Genomic DNA, 25,958 nt, shown 5'->3' on the forward strand with positions numbered 1-25,958 from the left:
CAGGCCTATTAAAAATGGCATCTGGTTTTCACATTCTGTACATCTGCACATGGATATACAGGTGACCTACCTGAACCTCACGTGCGTGGTAGGCTATGATGAGGCCCAGCAGGATGACTGTGGAGAGGCTGATCAGACACTTCAGGGCCAGAGAATACATGGAGCTCTGCAGAAAGACAAAATACAGTTACCAACATCATTAAGGACATAAAAACAAATGGACGTTTGAGAAGGAATTTGTTCTGGTAGTTTGATTGTAGAACTAGACAGAAAAAAATCGGAAAACTTAAAAAAACAAAACATAACTCGAATTAACATTCAGCTGTCACACATTAAAGCAGGAAGCTGAAGTAAAGTGGAACTGTAGTGTTTGACCCATCAATATCTGTCTGGAGTCAAGAAGCTTTAAATCCTCTGCTTGTCTGGTTTGATAGTGCTTATAATCAATGCTGTGGGGAACTTCCAATCAATACACCTCATAGCACTTCAGTGGCTTCTTCTGGGCTCACCAACCTCTCACTTAGAGCAAAGCAAAACTTCATGTGGTTATCACACCAACGCACACAGAAACCCTCACTTGAGTATTAGTGCAAGACACAGTAAAAGAAAGAAAAACCACATGGACGAATTTGTTGAGAACGAATGAATGAATTAATGAAGCCAAGTCTTACGATGCTAGTAACAAATTCAATTTTAAATTAATTAGATGCTACAAGATGCCCAATGAACAACCTGTAGCTGTTGGTTTGCTGACTATATTTACAGAGAACAAGAAAAAAATCAGTTCAGCAAACGTACATATAAAACTCACCACAAACTCTATGCGTGTTACTATTTAAACTGTTTAAACATTGTCTGATTCTTCAGATTTTAACCATTCAAATATATGCTGTATATAAGTAAAAATAGGGATCTGGTGGGGCTGATTTAGTCTGGCCGCTGCACTTCCCCTCGGTTACTCCTTCCTCCTCTCATCCATTTTCGTCATGCACCATGAGATCTACAGAAAGGCATGAGGGATTACCAACCAGAGCGCTGCTGTCTGTCAAATCATTGGACTTGTATTTCATCAACACCACAAAATAATTATTTCTATTAGTTTGCAGTGATGGGTTAAATAAACATTGTTATTTCTGAGATGTGGCAAAGGATCTGTTTATGGTTTTAAATTTTACCTATTACAGAAATGTTACTGGCTGGATTGGTTTCAAATTTGATGTGCATAACTGATGTTACACTTTGTTTTTAAATGAGATTGTCCAGGTCTGCATGGCAGCAAAATGGTTCTGGGTTCAAATTGCGGCCCGGGTTTTGAATGCTCTCCAGGGGCCGGCAGGGGGTTTCTCTGGGTACTCCAGCTTCTTTCCACAGTCGAAAAGTATTTCAGCTGTTAAGTGTCTCTCTAACTTGCTCTTAGGTGTGAGTGTGTGTGAATGGTTGTTTGTGCTGTGTGTGTCTTTGTGTTGCCATGTGATCTACCAGAATCTGTACAGGCTGTACCCCGCCTCTTGCCCAGTGATGGCTGGAGAGACACAAGCAATCTATCTCCACATTGGATATAGACTGAAACTATTTATATTGCAATTGTTGTGAATTATTGCTACATACATGCCACAAATTTATATGTTTCATAAATTGTAAATTCATTAAATTAGAATATGCATTCTGACGAGTCTTGTCGGTCCGTTTCAAAGTACTTTTAAAAATAACGACCTTTAATACGGTATTGAAAATACTTAACATGAATCCTACTTTTCTGTATAAATGTTTCTAATTGGTCTGAGGTAATATTCTAATCCTGAATGTGTTTTCATTACTGTTAAGTGGAAAATCCTCATAATTAACAGAAATAAAGCCTTTGAAACATCAGTCTGTGTGTAATGAATGGATTTAATGTTTCACTTTGAGATTTGACTTACTGAAACAAATTAACTTTTAAGTAATATTTTAATTGATTGAATAAAGTAATTAAATTGGAGCTTCTCTATTCAATAAGAATTTAATTTAAAAGTCAATTTTTGATGTTAAAATGCTTTATCATTATACAGACAATAATGGATTTAAGAAGAAACCAAACCAATGTAATTCTGACCCCACTTGGAAATGTGTCAATAAGTTTTATATTACAATATTGTGCAAAGAAACAACACTTATTGGGAGTATTCCAGAAATGTATTTGAAGCACATGCCAACAGATGCCAGTAATTTTTAAGGTCCAAATGTTAATATTTAATAATACCTCAACAAAGTGGTTTTAATTGGCGTCATACATATGAATACCTTTTTTAGTTAGAAGGTCACCGTTTGATTTAGCTCACATTAGTCATACGGCGGTTAAGATTAATTTCTTGGCCACTATTCTTAGCTACATATTAATATGCATGTGGTGCTCGGGTCAACAGGACAGGCGCCTGAGAATATCGCGCTACACTCACACAGACACTTCAGATTCATCTCTGGGTCAGATCTTTTAGCTGAATTATTGGCATTAATAAAACCCTTCAAAATTCCTTTCACTTTAGATCTTTTCTTTTCTCCAGAGAGAAATTCATTTTCACGGCACCTAATTCTCATGAATGCCTTTCCCACCAGTTTGGTGGGAGCATTAGGAGAAACGTGGTCATGCTTAGGAGGGCTTCCAAGTCTTCCAGAAAAGCCTGTAGTTTAAGTTTCTACTTTTGGTTACAATAAGATGAAATAGCTGTTTTTGTAGTAGTAAAGAGGAGGGAGGTGTCTGCACTGCAATCAGAGTATTTTAGGGAGGAAGTGGTTGGTAAAGAACTGAAAGTGAGTAGTGTGCACAGAAAAGAGTTTAGCACACACCCTTGTGGTGCTCCACGGTTGGTTGTGAGTGCAAATGACTTGGGCTACATTCACGTTCAGAGGAAGCTAAGAAAAAAAAAGGACAAATTGCAGTTGCTATAGTACCACATATGAAAGTGGGGGGTATTTTTTGGGAGATGAAACCGTTAGATCTTAACTGGGTCGTTCAGATTGTCTTGAAAAAGTCTGATATGGCAGTGATGCAAATGAGCATATGGGGCGCATTTGAACGTAGCTGTAGTTATGCTCTGGCAAAGCTTTCAGAAATCGGTCAAAAATTAGTGGACAACATAAGCGAAACAAGATAAAACGCTGAGTTGCAAATTTTCAATCATCCGCTAACCCTGTGTGTTAAATTGCTCATGGAAGATGGATAGTGGACCACATGTGTTCTCCTATTATCGTTGTAGGCAAAAGCTGAAGGGATCCGGTTGAGCGACGCCAACGGGTAGGTTTGGATCAAAAGTAGTTAAATCCAAACCTACTTGGGTTGAACATGATTGGACATTGCGGTCAGGTTCCATTCCATGAATTGAATGTACCAGTAATGGGCTACACTGACATCATGGCCTTAGTTTCTTTAAGACAGCAACAATGGCAACTGTTTTTCAGATGGGCGATGTTGTGGCAGCTCAATGGGTGCAGGAGAGCTGTGAGTTCCTGAGACTTTTGGTGTTTATAGCAGAGCACTGTTATTAGCTGCTGTAAAATTAATAATAAAAAAAACAGCTTAGATGACAGATAGAATGTATTAGTGTGCCACTATTTATCAATGCTCTGCTTTTTTACAAAAAAGAAATTGCATAAATAAGCTTGCTTATGATATTGAAGTTGTCAAAATGTTTCAAATGGTTTTGCTGATGAACCTTGCAGCAGTCAATATTGTAGTTTCTACCTGCTAAAATGATTCATTTGTCCACATCGTCTCAGGGACTCGGTTTAGAATTGCAAAGCGAAACGTGCGCAGGCACAAACAACCTCCAAAGTGCATTCATCATTACCTTCAACAAGGTCGGGCTGAGTGCTGCAGCCAGATAACCCCACGAAGACGAGATCTGCGCCACCTTAAGACTGCTACACTTCAGACCAGATATGTCTGCGGGTTTCTGAGGGGAATACTGCTAAGCATTCATTGCGGAACGCTCCGCACGGCATTTTGAATTCATAACAATATACTCGGCGTCAGCGTTGTGGAAAATAGGAGTGTGCATTGCTGTATTCATTCTGAGTCTCTCTGGACTCTTCTTGGCCTTAGTAGCATTAATTTAACATCAAACAAACACTTAAACATACAAAGAGTCTTGTTTGCTAATCCTCACCGAGACCCTTCTTTGAATTCATTTTCTCCCATAATTATTCAAAACAAAGAAAGCACTGCGCAAAATATTACACAATTTTTTTATTATTCATATGATAAAAAATAAAAAAAAGCAAACAAAAACAACTTGACGCCTCCCATTTGTTGCTATTAAAGTGTGGTTCTGGGCCAGCGCACAACGCTGCAAAAGCCCCATCTTGTTTGTCCTGCATCAATCTCCCTCTCCGCCGCTAAAATCTCATTTGTACTCTCCGAAGCAAACTAGGTGCAAGGGAAGCCGACGCTGTTGTGCTAATGAGAAAAATGCCGGTTTTCAGCTTTGGCTCCCAGCAGCAGCATGTCTGTTCAAACATGGTCACACTGGCTGAGCTGAAATGTAGCTGGCTTGGAGTTCACGTCATTTCTCTCCCTGGTCTCATTCTTCAACCACCTGTTGTTCCTTCTTTCATTTATTTTAAAATCTGCCTATTATACTGTCATTAATGTCAAGCTTCTGTTTTTTTTTTATGCCACGATGACAGAAAACATGTAATTCCATCAAAAAAAAGGGGCAATGCTCCTTTGCAGTCGGAAAAGAAGCACCTTGCAAAAGTACTCATACCTAATGAGCCTTTTCAGATTTTATCACGTTGCAACAAGAAACTGAAATGTATTTGAAAGAATTTTTTGTGATGAACCAAGATGAATTAGGGCGTTATTATAAAGTGGAACAAAAGATAAATGACTTTCAAAAATAAACAAAAGTTTTGTGCACTTGCCGTGTTGTTAACTTTGATATAAACTTTGATATAAACCCAGGACACGCTGGAGGGACTATGTCTCTCGGCTGGCCTGGGAATGCCTTGGGATTCCCCCGGAGGAGCTGGAAGAAGTGGCTGGGGAGAGGGAAGGTGGGCCTCCCTTCTGAAGCTGCTGCCCCCGCGACCCAACCCCGGATAAGCGGCAGAAAATGGATGGATGGATGGATAAACGTTGTCAACCTATTTTTCTCTTGGGTCATGTCTCTACCAAGTTTCATCAAGAAAGTGACATTTTTCCCACTGCTTGGTTGAATGTGGAGTGAGTGAATGACAGTTTTCAAGTAGGAATGTATGTGACTCTAACTTGTGACTGTACTTTGATATTTGTGCTGTGTCTTAAGGTTTGTCGTCATGCAGAAAGGAGAGCCTCCTCAGGCGTCCTGTTGACAGACCTGTTTGTTGTGTTCTCATCTCTATGATGCTGTTCATTAATCTTCTCTTTCCAACCTCTGAGGCCTTCACAGAAAAGCTGTATTTATATTGAGATTCAATTACACACAAGTAGACTTTACTTACTGCAGGCCCTTGATGCACTGGTTGTTATAAAGGAGTAGCGCAGTAAGAGCAGAAGACAATATATGCACGTAACATTTCCAAATATGCTTGAAAACGTGCAGTTTTTTTCCGCTTCACAATTATTCATCACTTGATTGAGCTGGCACATAAAACCCAGAAATGTTTGTGCATGTAAAGTGAAAAGACATAAAAACGCAAGCGATATTAACACTTGCAACGCTCTGTAGCCAATTATATGGTCGAGCAGAGTAAATGAATGTCAGAGCGAATCTGTTTGCATGATTGAATTGAATTGACTATTTGTTAAGAGCCTTGAGATGATATTTGTTTTGAAATGTCTCTATATAAATAAGCTGAATTGAATGTTGACAGTTCCAGGCTCGCACGCAGACAACACGCATGCTTTTACGCACAATGAAATCTGGTTATCCTCCTTTCATATCTGAGAATTACTGATTTGTTTGTGTGTTTTTTTTCTGCATCTGCTAGCACTGTCACATTTCTGTACCCAGTTAATGTTTTATACCATTAGAAATGCGTTTATTTGTGGTCTTGCTGAGAGAACAGGGGATTAGGTTAGCATAAAGAGGAGAACCAGCTGTTCTGCTGTGTGCAAAGTTCAAAAGCTTGTCATCTACCAGCGCCTCCAAAAGCCACTAATTAATGACAGGTTGTGGTTTCACAGGCAGATTTAATGCCAGAATTTTTCAAGGGAGCTTTCCACTACATTTTTTTATTCTTCAAATGTATACCTTGTGACAGGATATTACCAAGTCTAATTACTTCATCCCTTGTTCCCAATGGTGCTATTTTAAAACCTATTTCTAGTATGGTCAGAGTTTAAAAGCTACATTATGGTAGTTAGTACTAACTGTAAAAACCTGGTAGTCAAGATATTTACAGAGAAGTGGTTTCTGTCAGACAGCATAGAGGTACAGAGTAAAGGCATAAATAGGCCAGGCTGTCACATGACAACATATAACCGACAGTCGTGCATGCTTACACCTGCTTACAGCCAATTCAGAAGCGCCGATCAATCTAACACGCATGTCTTTGGGTTGTGGGAGGTAACTGGTGCACCTGGAGAAAACCCACACAGGACTAAAGAGAACATGCAAACCCCACATGGAAAGGAAAAGTGGCCCCAGCTGGTTGCCAAGCTTAAACCAAGACCTACTTGCTGTGAGACAGCAGCCGTAACAACCACGTCCTCGCGCTGCCTCGACATTCATACTGATTGGACAAATTACCCTGTTTCTGCCTGTTATTACTCCGGTTTGCAACCACAATGCTGCGCCACACTTTGATGAAAAAGAAAACCCAAGAACGAAAGCTTTAAACTCAATTGTAAACATGAAGTCCAGCCTCTTTTTCATAAAGCAAAATGTAAATAGTTGGTTAGTAATGGCATTACATCTGTTTTCACATACTGCCTCTGCTGACCTAGTTTGTTCATGGGACGGCAGAATATGGTGCACTGACCCAGCTGTGCTGAGACATTTTACCCTAGATCTCTAGAGGTGAAATTTATTCACAATTTATTTCCTTTTGTCAATGAAACTGTAAATAAAATGTCATAAAACTGGAAAAGCTTGAAAATATATAACGATGTAAGTAAAAATTTTATTTAGTTAATTCTAAACTCTGTTTATGTTTTCAATCAAGCAAGATTATAAAACTGTATACAATTCAAACACATTTCTAATTGATAGTTAACTATTTTGTATGTTTCCATTTGTATTTTGACAATCTATCTTTGGTTATAAGCCCCAAGTCTGTGAGGTCTCTTTGCCAGCACCCTAATCTTTACCTCAGGACTGTGTATTCACATAACAGCATGAAAACATCAACCTGTATAAATGGCACCCATTCTTGTTGAAAAAGTTCTTGTTTAAATTTTTTAATCAGTACGATCACTGTATAGATATGCAGTTTAGATTGACTCAGATCAACACACATCTGACTTATTTGAATTATGCATACTCTTGTTTTTATTCCATTTTGAGGAGTGGCTAAGAGAAATTGGCCTCTGTGTCATGTTCCACTTACACTCTAAGGGACACACAAAGTCATCAATTACTTATTGATGTCTGAGAAAATTATCAATAAGATTTTTTTTCCCCTGTTATTTAGTTTATTTAATTTTTACTTGTTATTGATGCCAAAACAGCCAAAATGTTTATATCTTATTATGGGCAATTTTTTTTTTTTCGAATCCGTATGTTCTCAGGATTTTTAAAAAATTCCTAAAATAATGATTTATGTTGAAACTTTACAAACATATTTTCATGAGGGGTAAAGTAAACCGTGTCTGAAATAGGAATTCAAAAAGCAGTGAGATGCATCCAAAAGGAAAAGTCTTATTTATGAAATAAAAAAAGAGGCTTAATTTCACTTTCTTCGCTTAGAGTAAAAGTCTTGATACTCAAAGCTCATAATCACGCTCTCTCTATGAAAGTCCCGAATGCAGCTAAATCATTGCTAATTCTTTGACTCGCATATGCTGGAGTGTCTGCGGTGAATACAGGATGAGACTGATGAGATGTTGTTCATCAAGATAATGGACCGCTACTCCCTCTAATCTTGCAAATTGCGATTTTAACCTTTCTGGTTGAATACAGATTAAGCAAAGACGCTACGTGTTAGTTAGCATCAGCAGTTCTTGTGATTACTGTTTTCTGCTTGGTGTAAGAGGGTACACATAGTCTTGTCCAAATTCTTATCTGACTGTAGGGGTTCAAGATAAAATGATCAAAAACAGATCTAAATATAAATATTTATATTAATATGAATATAAATGTCCAATAAACTAAACATACATTCATTGTTTTCCAATTTGTTTTGATTTCGCATTAGCTGCTGCTAACGGTGCTAGCTCCAGCTGATATAGTAAAGTCAATCACAAGCAGATACAAAGTATCTGTTTCAACAGCACATAAAAAGAAAATTAAGGTCATTTGTTTTAATCCAAACTCAGATTTTCTGTTGAATTAACTCCGACTTCCTCGTTTCCATTTCAGGAATTTCCCCCCAAAGTGGTTTTGTATGTGCAGCAGTGATGAGACTGGAGGAACAAAGAAAGCCTTCAACAAAACTATTTAATAAATATTTACTAGGCAAGATAACAAATGAAACAGACAAAACAGATATTTATTTTTTTAAAAAGATGAAATGCTTTGAATCTGATTCAGACAGAGGCAAGAGATGGGGCAGAAGGATGTTTACCACTGTGTTGCATCACCTTCAGTCTCACTTCATCTTTAAGGACACACTTCTTTAACACATGCCGTAGACTTAAAAGTGAAATGTTACCCCAGTTTTTGGCTGATTTAAAAACAAAAAAAAAAAAAACTGGGACGATGCTTGGGTTTGTTGGATGTTCTGCTCTCGCTTGGCATTAATAGATACACCAACTGTTTTCTGAGCTTGTGCATTTATTCCCATAAGTGAGTTTGTCTATTGTTGCATTGCAAAATGCAAAGACGCCAGAGGATTTGAGGATCACAGCCATTCAGTGGAGGCTTCAAATCCTGTGCCTTTTGAGTATTAGACTCTTTCAAATTATTATTTATAATGACATTAAATTCAAAGTTTCTGAACATTTTCAGATCAAGATTTAATATTTTTCTAGATTCTAGATAGATTTTCTAGATCTGAAGTTCTTACTCTTTTAAAATTTAATTTAAAAATACAGCCTTTACAGTTTGTCTCAATTGCATTGGCATATATCTCTGATGAGAATTCAAATTTTCATCATTCAGTCCTTTGTGAATATCACAGCAGCAGATTCTTTTCTCTTCCACAAAAATTGCAGATAATTTTGGACATGCATCCATTGCTTCCATTTATTTTTCAGCTGTTTTATGACATTATAATTTGTTTATGTAGTGCCAGTCATAAACACTGGCACTACAGTGTTTGGACTGTTCCAGATTAGATAGGAACGTACTTATGAATGCTGAATAGTCATTCCCAGTAGAAATAAAAGTTTTATTGATTAAAGTTATGGCATACAAACATGTGGAACTAGTTGCCAAATCTGTCAATTATGTGTATTTCTTTAATATTTTTTTCCTGAAGATGTCTCCTAGATTGAACAATGTCTCTCAGGCGAAGCTCTGTTTTCACAGATGTGATTGTTTACAATTGTGCAAACAGTGTATAGTACCTGAAATCTTGAGATTTTCAGGTGGTGTCTCCAAGATCTGACTTTTTTTAATTGGAAAAAAAAAGAGTGAACTGTCACAATGAGAACATGACAAAGCCATTTGGTTAACTTCTTCATAAATAGGACTTTTCATTTTGATCACACTGACACGTTTATTGACATGAATACTTGTTTTGTTTTATTTGTTTCAGAATAAATTATCCATTTTGATCAAGTGACACGCTTTTGCATTTTATCAGGTGGGTTTGTGTAATTTCACCTAACTGTTTCAAGAAATAAACTCGTTGTTCTGTAGATGTTGATGGAAGGATGGAAACAGAAAACATTTGCATTTCCAGAGTAAAGCATGGAAACACAAACATTGTTCCGTACTCCATTTCCCTTCACACATCCACACCTGCAGAACATGTTTGGACTGTTCCAGATTAGATAGGAACCCAGTAAATGAGGTTATTATTATATTATTTTACACTGTCCAGTCTTATTCCAGTGTCCCATTCACTGGCAACATTTAAATAACAAAATGTTTTAAATAACAATACAAATTCTGTTGTGCTCTTTCAAAATATCCTTCAGTTTGATTGGTGATCTCTATTACTTTGAAGAGATTTTATGCATCCGCCCAACTTTTAAAAACACTATAGTATGTTTATATTCCCAAGCATGTGCATCTGTTGTTATAACCATGTGGATTTTCCTTTTTCTTACCCCAGTTGTGAGTAAGTGTGCGATTAGCGCGCATTGATCACTGACTTGGTGGACAGCATGCAGAGATAATGAGCTTTTTCAGCTTCTTTAGTTTGGCTGGAAGGCAGCCACGCATCCACCTACACAAATACAACCACACACACACGCACACACACCCACACAGACATACACACACACACACACACACACACACACACGCACACGCACACACACACACAGGTAGGATCTGAAGGGCTTTCCCCAGCCGTCCCCATAGCAGCACTGACAGAAATGCAAAAGGCGACGCACTGCACATGTTGGTTACAACACATGACTAGCAGAGATAAGTCGCCTGGTGCACATGCTTATAATGAATATCAATGACCATGTGTGTGCATGCTAATGACTTAGCCTTGGGATTCTCTCCTGTCAGAGTGATGCCTTCTTGCAATCAGTCTCCAGGGAAACAGGCAGTAGGCAGAAAAGCGATTGCACCTTACCAGAATAAATGCGCACACACACTCACGCACGCACGCAGACCACACACACACACACACACACACACACACACACACACTTGACTTCACTTTGGAATAAGCTATTACACCCATACACACTCAATTAAATCCAGAAAAAGAGCGCTGTGAGCGCTCACACATCAGCAGGTGCATTCATGGGTTTTACTTTTGACAGAGCTGAATACAAATTGACACGAAGACAAACACACTTCACACATGTGCATACACACAGGAGATGGTATACACACCGTGACATGAGTGTTTATGTTGTCGCCGGATGATGCAAGTTCTAGCACACCCATGTGTACCAACACGCTCACACGTACAGAGGGAGGGAGCCTTGTTATGCTGGAAGAAATGGCGATATTTATACCTGCTGGTGGTGAGACTTAAGGGATCTGAAGTCCCTAAGAACCGAGCGAGGAGGGGAGCGGAGACGGAGGGGAGGCGAAAGGACAGAGAAGTGCTGAGATGGCTGATAGCCCCTTTAAAGAATATGATGGCAGTTCAATTCCCCGATCATCATCATCATGTACCGCCTGAAAGCAGCACACAGCCGCAGTAAGTGGTCAAGCAGAGAAAGGTCCAGGGAGGTCCACCAGTAAATGCCTGCCAGAAATGTCACAGATTGAACAGCGAAGGCGGTGATAGAGGGATGGCGTACGAGCAGAAGAGGGGCATGTGAAGGAGATGTAAGCCGACTGAGATGGCAATGACCCCCTTGGGGAAATGGAGACATATTTAAGAAATACCAGAGGGAGGGAACATAAACACTCACTTTAAGAGACATGAAAAAGGAGAGGGAGAGAAGAGAGGATGTGGAAGAGCACCGCAGTGAATGAATTAGACAACTGCACTATGTTTTACAGTTGGTTTTAAACTAATTCGTGGCTGGATGACTTTTTTTTTTTTTGTCAAACAGTCAAATGAGATGCCATTCAGAAACACAGAGGAAAACACAAAAATAACAGCAGTTATACTGTCAGTTTTAATGCAGAGCAGAAGAGTCCAGAGTCAGTCCTCAGGTTATAACGTTTTAGTATTTCCCCGCTTCAACACACCCAGTGAATGACTCGAATGAATGAGCCATTAATTTGCTTAACACACCGGAATCAAATGAATTGGCCGTTAGCTGGTTGATAACATGCTGGGGAGTCTGCTGGTTTGGAGCCGGTGCACATCTAAAATCTGCAGGACATCAGTCTCTACACTCCTGATGTATATAGCAGAGCTAAAGTCAGAGAAATGAAGGGTAAAAATTGATCCTACATGTACTGAATGAGTCTTTTTCTTCCTCATCGTCTTCTCTTTAAGATTAGATTTTAACCCAATGATCCTCCTTGTTTTGCTCTATGTCACCTTTTCATTGCATTTATCCTCTTTATCTGTCATTTTCTTAACTGCTACACTTTTGTCCCTCTTTATGGCCCATTTTCTTACCAACTAACATCTTCATCCTTCTTTGCACCCACTGTTAACTTCACCGGACGTCCGAATTTCTCTTGACAATCCCTGTTCATCCAAATCGTCAATCTGTACGACTCCTTCTCAACCCTCTAAATGTCCAGTCATCCCATTACAGTCCCACACATCCTCCTCATCCCTCCTTATGTCTCATGTCATCTTTCTCTTTGTCCGCTCATTCTCCTCATTCCTCTCACAACCACTTTTCATCCCTTCAATCCTTCGTCTTCCTCTACTGCCTTGTTCCTTCTCATTCTTGACCTTTACAATCAAATTTAATGCCACGCCCTTCTCGTCAATCTTCACGTTTCTTCTTCTATCTTTTCATGCTCGTCATCCTTCTTTTTTTTGCCTATTTATGAGGCCAGTTAATTGTGCTTATCTTCCTCATTTCTCTTTATGACACCTTTTTATCCCACTTTTTCTCCTGAACCCTTTTCACAACCCCTTTCTTGGCACTCATCCATCCTCATGTCTGCTCTTCAACCTTCTCATCGACTTCATCCCTATTTAGTGAAGCTTCTTTTTATGATCCACCTTCATCTCTCCTTTGCTCCTCATCACTCTCTGTATGACCCCTCTCCATCCCACTCATCTCTCTCTTTATAACTTCTTTTCATCCCTTCTTTCTCCTTATCCCATCCCTCTTTTCCTCCTCATCTTCCTTTAAAACAACTTTCCATCCCGTTCATCTTGCTCATCCCTGTTTATCACCACTTTTCTTTCCCCCCGACAATCATGAGACTCCCCAGATGAAGTTAAATCTTTTTGCTCCATCTATTGCCTCACCCTCCCTCTGCTTTGATTAAACCAGTAAACTCCCATCGTTGTGCCACGACGCTTCCTGGCGATCTGAACTCAGTAGACACAGCTGTGCTCGTGTCTTGCAGCAGCTCCTGTATCAGTTTATTAAGGAGTCTCTTCCCTGTTTGTGCTAAATATTTTAGCTGCGTCTCCAATGAGAGAGTGAAAGACGTGTGCATTTAGAAACATATCATAAAGCAGTAGCTACATTAAATATTAAAAACTACTCAGTGTTGGCACTGAGACAGAGACAGAGACCAGTCAGGTTATAAAGGCAGAGGATATTATGTACTTTATTTCAGACAAGTTCAGTGTCACACTTAGTTGTCGTTTACCGACTCTGGGTGAGTTCCTGAGCAACGCAGCTAGTTTTGTTGTTTTTATTTTAAACTGAATTTTTTCCATTCATTGTCCAAAAACTCAGTGTTATATGTCATTCAATATGGACGCATCCCCGCAACTAGATCCAGACCTTGACCTTTTGAGTTGTTAAATTTATTGCCAACATACACTATCAGGTAGCCAAGCAACAAAAGAAGAAACATTTAACTGGAAAATAAGTTGCTGTAGGTGTATAAATCATCATTACATTGATTTTTTTTTTTTGTTTTGTTTTGTTTTGTTCTCAGGGCGAACAATAACTTAATGCTTTCTTGGCTTGGTCATATAGAAGAAAATCTGGTTTAGCTGGGCGTGATGCAATTATTCATTCATGTCAGCTGCCGTTGGCTTGGCTTCTTCCTCAGAAGCAGAAATAGCCAATCAGTCACTTTGAGGGAAACATGTACTGCTTCCTAACAGCTGTTTGCATATCATGTTACACTCATGAGACATTAAACTTATTCTCAAAATAAAAAATAAAAAATTGTAGATATTTTTCTTCCCTCAAAACCACCGTGTACCGAATGCAACAGTTTGTGATGCGTGTGCTGAGCAACATCAAGTACAGCTCATACTCCCACTTGTTAGCCCGTCCCGTGCGTCACACATGTGCAAAGTGAGTGCGCTGACGATGTGACAGGTGTGGTTGACAACAGCTGTGCATTCTCTCAGAATAGCCCGCGTTGCATCGCAGGCCTGGAACAGGGTGTGGAGCCGGTCGGCTGAACTGACACCGGCAGGCGACGTGCTAAGGTCCAAAGTCTGCGAGATCCTTGGTTGCTCTTGCACAGATGTCCCCCATATTCTTAAAATCAATAACGGATGCCCTTACGTAAAGAACTGTCCTCGCATAACTGTTAAATACCCACAGAAATGTGTAGAGGAGGTAGCAGGAGATGCAAACGTAAAAGCGCCTGGAACTCTTAACATGTACAGTGCAGAAGAGAACTTATAGAGAGAATATAAAAGGCTCTGCACTGCTCTTTCATCTTTCAGGCTTTGTAAGTGAAAAGTCACAATTTTGCCTGACAGCAAGTTCAATTATTCATGCTGCCTGCCGTACATGAGAACAGTTTTTTAACCTGCGACCAGAACTCATCGAGCGGATCTCGAGTCTCGACACTCAGGCTTGAAGACAACCGAAAGGTAACGGAAAGGTAATGAAAGACGGAGGCCACGAAGCAGCGAGTTGGACACTGTGACTTCAGAATGTGCTGATGGAGTCGGAAAAAACTGTTGATACGCTGGCTTGCAACATTCGCAGTCACAAAGAGCGTGTCCTCCAAAGTTAACCTCTCTCGCTTTATCCATCCAAATATTCGCTCCGCAAAAATACAGCCCACCCCACTTGGTTCCAGTCTTATTCTTCATCTCTATTTTTGGGAGCAAAATCGAGCAGCTGGACCTCCTGAAGAGAGCTCTGAGAGATATGTACACCGGCAGGAAACTGTACACGGACACTGTTGTCAGAATATGCTATAAGTTGCAACTCGGGGCATCAAACTATCATCCACAAGTTATTATTCATTAACTCAATTAAAAAGTTGAATCTCGTACATTAGATAGTAGCATTTTAGTAGCGATGGCTTAAAGCTAAAAGCAAACCAAAATTCAGTTTTCAGAAAGCCTGAATATTATATAAGACCAATAACAAAAACTATTTAAAAAAAAGCTATGATATGGCAAACAATCATGGGGGAAACTACAGACAGTAATCAAGCAAACAGTCATCGACATTCTCCACTTTGCTACCAGACTTCACTGTAAGGAACTGGATTTTTACAGAGTGCTGTATGCAAGCATAAAGTTAAGAGGAAGGAAAAACATGTGGTTAAAAAAAAATCCAAGTCTACCAAAAAAATAAATAAATTAGAGCACTCCATTCTGTCTTCTGCCAACAAATTGATTTCAATTTCCAGCTGTACTTCTGCCTATACTACCAATGGTACCAATACATGCTGACCATAGTGGTATTGTGCTGGATTCACCAGCAAAGTATTAAGAGGAAAATGAGAAACGCAAACTGGGCGTCCTGAGAACCTCAGCACAGCCACAGCCTCAAGCGTTGCGTTCATATAATGTACAACACATGACAAGCTGATTGTTGTATAGATTAAAATTTGCAGAAATAAAAGCTTTAAACATATCACTGTGTAAAATAAACATGTAGAACGTATAAATTTCACTTTGTAATGAAATACTGAATCAAAATAAATGTTTTGACTGAGATTTCTAGTTCGCTGAGATGGACCTGAAGGGCTTTTGCGATGAAACCGGTTACTAGTGATCGGACTTTTCCACACCGCCTCAAGAAGTAAATATAAAACACAAAATGCAGCCCAAACACAATCAAATAAAATCAGCAACAACTGTGAGTTCATGTATCTGGGGGTGGACAGTCCTTGTGTGGGTGAGTGATTTTCAGAGATCAATATAAGAAATCATTCAAACCCTCAGACGGGTTTCAGCTGAACAAACATCTCTCTACCTTTCTCTGGGCTCCCTTCCCATCCGTCTCTCTTTCCCTTCTCGCTTTCATCCCCATGATTGCCATCCATTTTTCACCACAACAACCGGTGGGCCTCTGTCCTTCTCGGATATCTAAGTGAGTGTTTGAGCTGTTTGATGGTCCTCCAGTATCTGCTGGACTGAAACCAAATCAAACTAAAACTAATTGCCAGAACACATTTAGATGTCTGGGTGCTACCCAGGAGAAGGCTTTCCTGAAAACTTTGAGGTTTTTTATTTATTTTTTATCCTGCTTTCCTTGAACTCCACTCCTAACAAGAGTGATTATAGATTATTCATTAAGGTGACGGAGCTGGCATTACCCTGCTCAAACACACGGGATCTCCATTCATTTGTTTTGATAGACAATACTGCCAGTCTAAGATGGGCCGCATTGATTGTAGCTTAAGAACCTAAATCAGGCTTTTCATTATCGCCTTTCCTTTCTTCTATCCTTCCACAGACTTTCATTCTCACTCAGCCGCTTCTCTCTTCCGATCACACTCCTCCAGTTTGACGCCCACTGCGAGAGCAGGGAAGCAGAGGGAGTGGGAAAGTGAAGCGAAGAAGAGGAAGAAAAAAAGAATAATGAAAGAAATACAGGAATAAAAGGAAGCCTGGATAAAGAAACGGACAGGGATTTCAAAATAAAAAAGAGGGGACAGATGGAGGAAGAGGACATGAAAGTGCCGGCCATCTCCTCTGAGAAGGATGACTGCCGGATGAGAAGCGGGGAGAAAAAGACAAAGAGGAATTGAAAGTCAAATTCAGGCCCATACGTTTTCATTAATAAGAGGACGCTGCTTTAGAAACTGTGATTTTAATGCAGCAATGGGGAGGAGAAAAGAGAGAAAGTTGGCAGCACAGAGCAGGCAGATCCCATCCCAGAGTGCCCAGTACGATAATTTGGAGGCCACACATGTTGAGAAAGGGACGCGAAGCAAGCCTAGCGTCTAACCGGCTACCTGTAAATCACAAAGGACGCCATCAAATCTTTTTACATGATCAATGATCCTTCTGTGACAAGCTGTGGAAGTAATGTTTCCGGCTCATTAGATAAAGAGAACCAGCCCTCTGTGATGTGTCAGACCAAAAAAGAAGGATGGGACGAGGGCAGGGATATCAGGAAGGTGAGCACAAGACACTGGGAGGCTAACTAACACACATACACACCCAAAATAAACACACAAAAACAGCCAGGGGCCAGTTCAGCTTATTACACTGGCCATTACACAGACAAATGAGATCCTGGCCTCCTACTGATAATCTGCCCTGCATGTCCTTTGTGTCGTTGCATCACATCACCCGGAAGCAGCTGCTGTCAAGCTTGGTCGTTGCGGCGCACAACGCTCCTCCAACATGTGTGTAAGGAGCCGGTCTGACTGTGCGAAGAGTTACAAGAAGCTACAAAGTGGTAAATATGGCTGCTAACTCGGGTGTCTTAAATTGGCACTATATTTTTCTTGTCAAACTGAAGTTTGTCCAGCAAAGCGCAAACCAGTCGCTGTGAGCTTGTGATTTTGTCTGGTCAGGTTAAGTCTAATCTAACATTCTGGGCTCTGGAAATCAAGGTGAGTGCTTTAAATTGGACACTCTCTGCCCATGTGACACAAAAATTAAAGTCATTTCTATTTGGTGGATTTTCTTTTGTTGGAATTATGATTTTGACAATGAATCTTACTGTGTTGGAAAGCTTGTTGTCTGCTTACAATTGTAAGTCGAGTTGAGATTAAGGATTGCACTCATGCAACCGTGGCAATTCAACATCATCACAAACTGGGAACTGATGCATCCTCCAAAATAACAACAGTTCCCCCAATACTGCAGGGTTTATCAAACACAACATCCACAACTCGGATGTTGTGGATGTTGCGTTAGTGGTGTTCTTGACCTCGACACCACTAAATATTTGTGGGAGCATGCTGTCTTTATGCCATAGTGACAAACGCTGTTCTAGGAATGGCATGCCATCCCACAGCAGTGTGTGACCGAGCTGTTGACGAGCACGAGGAGGGACATGCCACTACTTAGATTTGGTAAGCAAACTGCAAATATGCATTTTTTCTTTACATTTCAATCATCCAAACCAATAAACAACACCAAGAATGAGCAGAATACTCTGTTTCGCATTAGAGAGGATACTCAACCCGACTCAACTCAGCTGCTCAGCCCAAAACATTACAATTATCATTTGAAGGGGAATAAATGTGCTTTTTAGAAGTATAAGATTCACTTCCAAGATCTCCTGAATTTGGTCTTGAGTTTATTCTTGAGACTCCTGGTTTGAAGTAAGAAGGAAAGTAGTTCTTGTTGACCCAGTGAGCTAATGAAGAACACTTATCGAGCTGAAACCATCCACACTGATTACATATTTGTGAAACCTTTGCTCCATTTGTGAAGACATAAAATTGGGCATACTTAATTTCCTAAAAAAAATGTGGCTAAAGGTCTCATCTTGTCAGCTAAACGTGTCTTTATAACTTGACTGTTGACCCATCGAGATGAGGGTAACCTGGATGGTGACGTTCTCTGCAAGACCCAAGAGCTTCAGCTCAGTTCACCCATTTGCCAGTTCACACCTCCAGTTATACTAAGACTTTATAATTTTGTCTCATTTTACTTTCATTTGAATTTATAATTGTCCTTTGAAACAACTATATTGACTAAACTGTACCGTACTATTTCAGTTCATTTGTTTAGCAATTTAAGTATCTTATATGCATCACAGACACAATTAATTATATAAATTCTCAAATGTCCTATAAAACATTCCTTGCACCCTACTGCCCTAAATGGCAGGTAGCAGGTTGTTCCACTGAAAAGTTGAATATGAAATGACCAAAACTCAAAAAGTACAAAATATTGAAATGACAAAATTACATCACAGGTTACTTACAATACAAAAGGAAAATAGATAAAAAACAACAACAACAACAAAAAAACACAGCACAAGAAAAGTTAATACTAGAGATTCTAAATAGACCTTGGCAAATATGCAACTACAAACATGATGTGGTAATTCAGTGGAATATTTCCAGGGTTGATTCTCATATTAAAGTATTATTAGTAGTAAAGTATTTCAAAAGTCTTGCATCATGTTTCTAGAAAGCAAAATACGTAGGAAGGTACTTAAAAGGAAGCCACATTTTCACATATCAGCTGTTCATAAAGAATCCGGGCTTCTGCAGGTTTTAAGTATTTTATTCTTCACCACTTCATATTTTTGCAGTTTTGGTCGTTTTGTACCAGATTTTTATGTTTTTATTTTTTCAGATACAAAAAGGAGCCATCTGTCACAAAATATTAATTCATACCGGCGTTGGGAACAATTTGTCAAATTGGCAAAGCAGTGAATTAACACGGAGCCGGTTTCAGCAGATACCAGGAAGGCTGAATGCATTACAGCAAAGCTGCTCTGTTCTATATCTACTGCACCTTAGACCTCTGTCTGTTAAGGAACAAGCTGGGTTTGGGCATTTCTGTAACCTTTAAGACATCTAAGAGTTGAGGGTAGAGTCTACATCCTCTAAGGAAAACATATGTTGGACATTTCCACCTAGAAGGTTCTTCACTAGAACCTTTTTTTAATCTTTATGTTTGGCATTTCCAACACCTGAGAGTCAAGTGGGAGCCAAACCATTATAAATATCTCCTTTTTTATTTCTCTGATCCTCCCCTTATTTCATTCTTTGTTTTTATGAAGGACTGTAGTCTATTGAGACAATTTAAACAAATGAATATGTTATTATTCCTGCAATAAGCAGTACTTCATTCTTTATCGATCCTGATGCTGATCTCTGTTCAGTACCATGGGCTGAAAAATGGAAACTAAACACAACTTTTATAGCATCATTTATTAGCCAACTGGATATATTAAAATACCCACAGTGGTACAAGACTGAGAAGGAAATTGAAATTATGGACCCAGTGTAAAATAGAGATGATTTCAAAAGAAACACCTGCAGGATACATAATGGTCATTTTTTCTTATTCTGATGCTCATCCAAGATTCAGCGAAACATTTTCATGGTTTTGGGTTTTTAAATTTGATTGTTAAAAAACTAAACTGAGAGGAATTTAGCTTTGCTGACTAAGCGGGGAACTGGGGCTGGGATAGTTCCAGGTTTTCAGGGCTAGAGCCAGGGTTTATCTCTGTGGAAAGACAAAGAACTAGTGCTTAGTAAGCACTTGTACCAGTTAAGCACTGGAACCACTTTGATAGAAAAGGCCCCATAGAGACTGATGTTTACACTTAAATATGCTAATCATGCTAATCATGCTAATTGCACTAAGTGCTGACATAAAATGCTACAAGCCATTTACAATAACAAATCAAAGTCATTTTGTCTTTATTTTAAATGAATGAAACCCTGTTTTCACGCACTGTTGTTCTACAAACACACACAGTGTGACATTGTCTCTGCTCCTAACATTAACAATGAATGAGCTCTTATGGGAGAAATACTATAAAAGAAGGTAAGCTGTTATAATATTCTTCAAACATAAATTGTAATTGGCTAAAACTAGCATCAGTGCATTTTTGTGAGATACATTATATTCTTAAAAGCAAATAGAGCTTTTTATCTTATCATGCTGGTTGACGCCATATTCATGTAAAAGACATATCGAGAGCTTATAATTTCTTTGTATATAAATACTTCCTTCTAGTCTTTACAAAAATGACAAAAATTAATGTTGTGACTAAAAATCTGCGTTAAGGACCAAAGGCAATATACATAGTGTGCACAATCTTGTTAGCATTGTAGACAATATATGGCTTGAAAATGTCGGAGGTGCTATCTTTGGTCTAAAGTCTACTTTCTGATGCCCCGAGAACAACTGCCAATCATTTCTTTTTAAAAATAAATTAAGAACATAACACTCCACAAAGAATTATGCTGACTTATCATGTGACAATTTCTGCTGATTTTGACTAAATAATTTATCTGGTTTTCAATTTCTTAGCGATCATGTTCACTCGCCTAGTTGAAGGAAAGAATACCAATCACACCAGCCCATAAAGTAAACCTTTTTGGTATCGCCTTCTAATATTTTGCAGCTTTGTAATGTGTGTGACGTGCACTTTTTTTTTATATGAATTTCCTCATGTAATTGGCAGTAACCTGTCTGACATTTTGTCGCCATGTGAAGATACATCATACTCACCTTGTTGTACACTCCCCATGACAGCTCAGTCTCAATCACCATGACCACGATGCCAAACATCCCGAAGATGAGGGCGTAGTCGCTCAGCCTCTTCCTCTTCTCGAACAGCGCCCTGCGATGCCCCAACTTATAGCCAATGTTTTGGTTCTTTCGTTTTGGGGCCTTGGAGGTGCTGCCCCTGGCCCCACTGCCCGTTGCCCCGACCCCTCCCTGCCTGCTGCCCCGCTCGGACTGTCCCCGCCTACTCTCCACCAGTGCGTGGTTCTGGTGGTAGATGGACATTTGGTTGGACGTGGAGTCAGTGATGTCATACCCTCGTCTGGGGTACGGCGAGTCTTCTTTGGACGAGATCACAATCTCTGGGGGGCTCTGGATAGGGGGTTGGTGAGTAGATGACTGGGTCTCTGAGTAAGTGGGAGGGGCGTCTCGCTGTCTGTCATGTCCGCCAGTCGCCGTTGCCCCGGCAACAGCCGAAACGCCACCCTCTTTGGTTTCGCTGTTGCTGTCCGATTCGATGAGGTTTCTCCTGGAGGCGCTGAGGCGGCTCAGGGGCTTCATGACCCCACCTGTGTACTTACAGGAACTCATGGCAATCTCCGTGAAGGGGTTACTGTCCCTGCGGTGGACAAGTGGACTGGCCTGTCTGTGTTTGCTGCCCCTGTCCCTCTCCCTGTCACGCTCTCTGTCCCTGTCCCGCTCCATGGAGGGCGAGTGGGAGGAGTAAAAGAGGGCATTGTAGACTGGGGAGTTGTCTCCACTCAGGCTGTGCTGGGAACCCAGGCAGGACGAAAGTGGGGTACTGGTGGGGTGCAGGGCATTGGGGATGGGCGGAGGCAGAGGCTGGGCTCCAGAGGAGGACAGAGGTAACTTAGGAAGGGGCGCCGGAGGCAAGTTGGGCGTGGCGGAGGACGGCGATGGGGTGCTGCCATTCAGGCGATCGATACTTGAAGCTCCTGTGTGGTTGGAGTGGTTCGATCCTGGCTGGTTGCCAGCCGTGGAGGGATGGGATATGCTGCCCAGAGGAAGGAGGAAGCGCTGGTCCTCATCCTCGCTCCCTCCTAGCAGAGCCAAGCTCAGAGAAGGGGGAGGCTCCATAGTCAGAGCTGTGGTCAAGCACCTGACTACAGTTTAACACACAGGGGTGGGGGGGGAGAAACACAAACAGTTGATGATTACTCACTTTTTTCTTCATGCAACACAACAGAACAACAGACAAACATGAAAGGGAAGGACTGAGATCAAAACGAATGAGGAGCAAGTCTAAAAATGTTGGGTGTGTGTGACAAAAAGGGCCAATAGAGTGCAGTGAGGCTGTCATAATTTGGAGGAAATGTTATTCCTTTAGTCACATTTGAGTCAGCTACCCAGCCAGCCACTCTCTCAACCCTCAGTCCCTCTGATTCCCGGTGTCTCCTTGTTCTCTCACATCCCACAGCTCGCCCAGAAATCTCTCCCATAAAATGTCATCTGTGTTACACTGATGTTGTCAGTCACTAAGAGAGGGGGGTTGAAAATCCTCTGGCTTTTCCCCCATGAAAATAAGATCAAGCTTAGAGACTCTGAGGATAACAATTTCACATCTGTCAATTTGCCTTCGCAGGAGAAGCGTGGCTGCAACGAAGGCTCTGTTAACCATAAGTTGGCTGCGATCAGCTGCCGGCGACTGATCAAAATGCAATAACCTACTTTCAGTATGATATAACCAGATACCTTCACCACCCCTCCCGTCAGTTCCCCCCCCCCTTACCTACCTCCGACCTCTTCTCCCACGGTCCTTGCCCCCCAGGTTAGGTGCGTTCAATCACTGGCTGGTTGAAAAACAGGACCACCACACTTTTTCTTTCTCATGTTGTCAGAGCCATCCCCCTGATCTTTTTTTCCGCTCCGTCTCCTCTCAGCCCCTCCACAGGTCCTCGTCTCACCAAAAGACAGACAAAATTTGCGCGTCGCTTCTTGCAGAATGAATGAATGTCTCCCCCCTCCCCCTCCTTACTTTGAATGTTCAGTTTGTTTCCCCCAAAACGATCATCGCGTATCTCTCGGCGGTACCCATTTCTATCCCGCTTCAGGGAGAAGATGATGATGAGGAGGAATAATCCACTGGTGACTGGATTAAAATCGGGCCAACCTGTGGCTGCGCGTCAACAAAATGTGCAAAACGGAGAGAAACGGAAAGGGGGGAGAAACTCGCCCGGGTGTGATTTAACAATCCAAAGATGAGCAGTGAAGTCTGTGATTAAATATGTGACAACAGCGACGGTAACACTCAATCCCCAGCTCCCCGTCTTTCCGTCTCTGTCTCTCACTCTCTCCTCCAACTTCTCTGCGTCCTTTCTCCGCCTCCAGAGCCGCCGCTCCTTCCTCATTGGCCGCTGAAGCGAGCGCAGAAAACAGGTGGCAGGATATGCGCGCGATGTGGCCGCCGAACGGATGTTTAATTTATTGTACCCTGGTTATTTCTGGGTAATTATTATTTTCATTGTAACCTCAGAAAGCATCCATATGGCGATGTGGCATTTGGTGCCGTTGAGACCACATTGTAGGCGAGAACCACGCCTTTGGTTGTGTATAACACCTGTTGGGCATTATATATATATTATATTATATTATATATATTTATAGTTTCACTGGTTTTACACCAGTAAGACTTGTAAAGTGTACCCAAACTTATGTTTCTGCAGGCCAAGCTGAGCTTCTGGTTTTGAAGAAATAGCCAAGCAGTTTTTTTGTTTTGTTTTGTTTTTTAGGTCATTTTCCCTTAAGTATGTTTTTTTCCCCAAGAATAATGGGACAGCTGGTAAAGAAAAGAAAATGTTCACTATTAATCTTATAGAAAGACACATAATGAAATTATGTCGTGGTTTCATGCTAGTCTAAATCAGTCAACATTTGGCAGTTTTCAGATCTCAGATGCCAACTTATAATGATGCTTGCCTGCGAGCTCGGACTCAACATCTCTCCCTGTAGGAGGTGGGCCCACTTCTCGGTGACCTCCTGCTGCCCTTTGAAGCAGAGACTCTAACAGGAGAGAGCCCAAAAAAATTCAGATGAGATTTTAGAGCCCTTTGACTTTGCCCTCGTAAGAGGCTACATAGTTCACAAGGGGAAAAATTTTAAGTGCTAGTTTCTGTGCCGGTGGACAGTATTTTCCTCAAACAGAGACGTGTCTCGGGTAAATGTAACTATCACTGCTTTCCTCTGTTTACGAGTGATGATACTTGGAGCAGGAGATAAATAGACTCAAGATTTCATTGCAGTACAGTAGGAGCTGAGCCAGAAAGCATTGTACGAGTCAATTTACATTGCAACCTTTAGTGATGATCACAAGATGAATCAAGAGAACAAGATCCCTAACGCCTAAAATTGTCTTCCTCTGTAGCTCAGCCTTATTGGACTCCAATACAGACCCACAAATCCACAAGCCACAGCGTAGATATTTTCCTTTCTGGCATAGGAGTCATTTTGGATCTCCTAAAAAGAGACAGGAAAACAGATGTTGGGATATCCCTCCTGGAACTGACTTCACAAAACAGCTAATGGATGGACAGGTGGAAGAAAGACAAACAACAGAGAAAATCAACAGAGAAGAACAAAAAAACTGGCTCTTGGAAAGTCATGTATTTATGGTCGCTTATACATGTCTTAATTCATAGTGTTGCATCTTTGATTTCCATCCTTGTTTTTTATCATCTCTGTTTTAACATCAATCTGCTAAAGGGACGAGAAATAGAAATGAATCACTTGGCTATAGTCTTGTGTATTTAGTATGCATTGTCCCATTGTTAAAAATAAACTTGAAACTCAGACGCTTTTAAGAAAAAATAATTAAATTGGTCTTTCCTTTCCAACTCTGCTAAGTTTTAATTACTCCAGACATGATTGCCAGACTCAATAAGTAAGTCAGGAAAATATGCTTGTCTTTAAAAACGATTTAGTGCTATTTATTCAAGAGACAATTGGAAGGAAAAACATTCAGTCTTGATTAAATCACTGCTAGCTGTTGAGTAAACAAAATGTACCAGCTTCAAAATGTGCAACTCCCAAACTTAAAGGTTAGACCACCATTGGAGTGGATTTAACTGGAAGTGGGAACTAAAAGTAGATTCTACTTTTAGGTCGCATGCGAACGTGGTCTCTGTCTTGAGAAAACTGCGTGTTATTTTTCCAGTGTCGTTTCTTCAATACGAGAAGTTCCCGGCGTCAGTTTCCCGTTGGGGTCTGTAATGTGGAGTTCTCATCTTCTCCGTCGTTCCAGTTGCTCTTCATAATGCAAAAGCAATAATATCAGGATGATTGGTGAGTCTACCTTGATATAAGTCGTGATTATCTCTGTGCACATGTTGACCAGGGTTTACCCCGCTGCTCTCCCACTGGCTGTTGGAGATAGGCACAACTCTCGGCGCCACCCTTAACAGGATTAGGGAGTTATAGAAAATGGATGAATGCATTTAATTCCCCTCATTAATCTCCCATTTGTATTATTATTATTAATATGACCTAAAGGCACAATCTATCTTATAACATTACTGATTTAATATAATCCTACATAATTACACTACATTATCCAACCTAATCTGTTTCATTTCACATTATGGGTTTTTTTCTACATGCCTTATGCACCTTAATCGGATAAAGGTGGAGGGGGAGCAGATTAGACCGTTTCTGTATAACAGGTCAACCTACTGTGCTGCACCCTTATTATGCAACTTGACATCAATAAAAACAATATCATGTGAAGATGAAGACAGGAGTCCCATCAAATTGCAACGCCTTGCTTTTGGAGGCAATACCAATGTTGGACTCAT

At 40.5% G+C, this 25,958-nt stretch overlaps 1 protein-coding gene across 2 annotated transcripts in view; it reads right to left on the reverse strand.

The window, feature by feature from the left end:
* The window catches only part of kcnn3 (potassium intermediate/small conductance calcium-activated channel, subfamily N, member 3), an 82,871-nt gene extending 59,369 nt beyond the window's left edge, over positions 1-23,502 (reverse strand). Inside the window, exons 1-3 of one of the 2 annotated variants that reach the window (XM_017309640.2) lie at positions 22,901-23,502; positions 21,154-22,274; positions 71-166 (exon numbers count right to left, since the gene is read on the reverse strand). In XM_017309640.2, the coding sequence (XP_017165129.2) occupies positions 71-166; positions 21,154-22,248 (1,191 nt within the window). In that variant the 5' untranslated portion in view covers positions 22,249-22,274; positions 22,901-23,502. The remainder of the gene's footprint in view (positions 1-70; positions 167-21,153; positions 22,275-22,900) is intronic. The other variant, XM_008431748.3, reaches the window with a different exon arrangement.
* Between the last annotated feature and the right edge of the window lie 2,456 nt (positions 23,503-25,958).

This window comes from Poecilia reticulata, chromosome 16, assembly GCF_904066995.2.
Source record: "Poecilia reticulata chromosome 16, P_reticulata-male-v2, whole genome shotgun sequence".
NCBI lineage: Eukaryota > Metazoa > Chordata > Actinopteri > Cyprinodontiformes > Poeciliidae > Poecilia > Poecilia reticulata.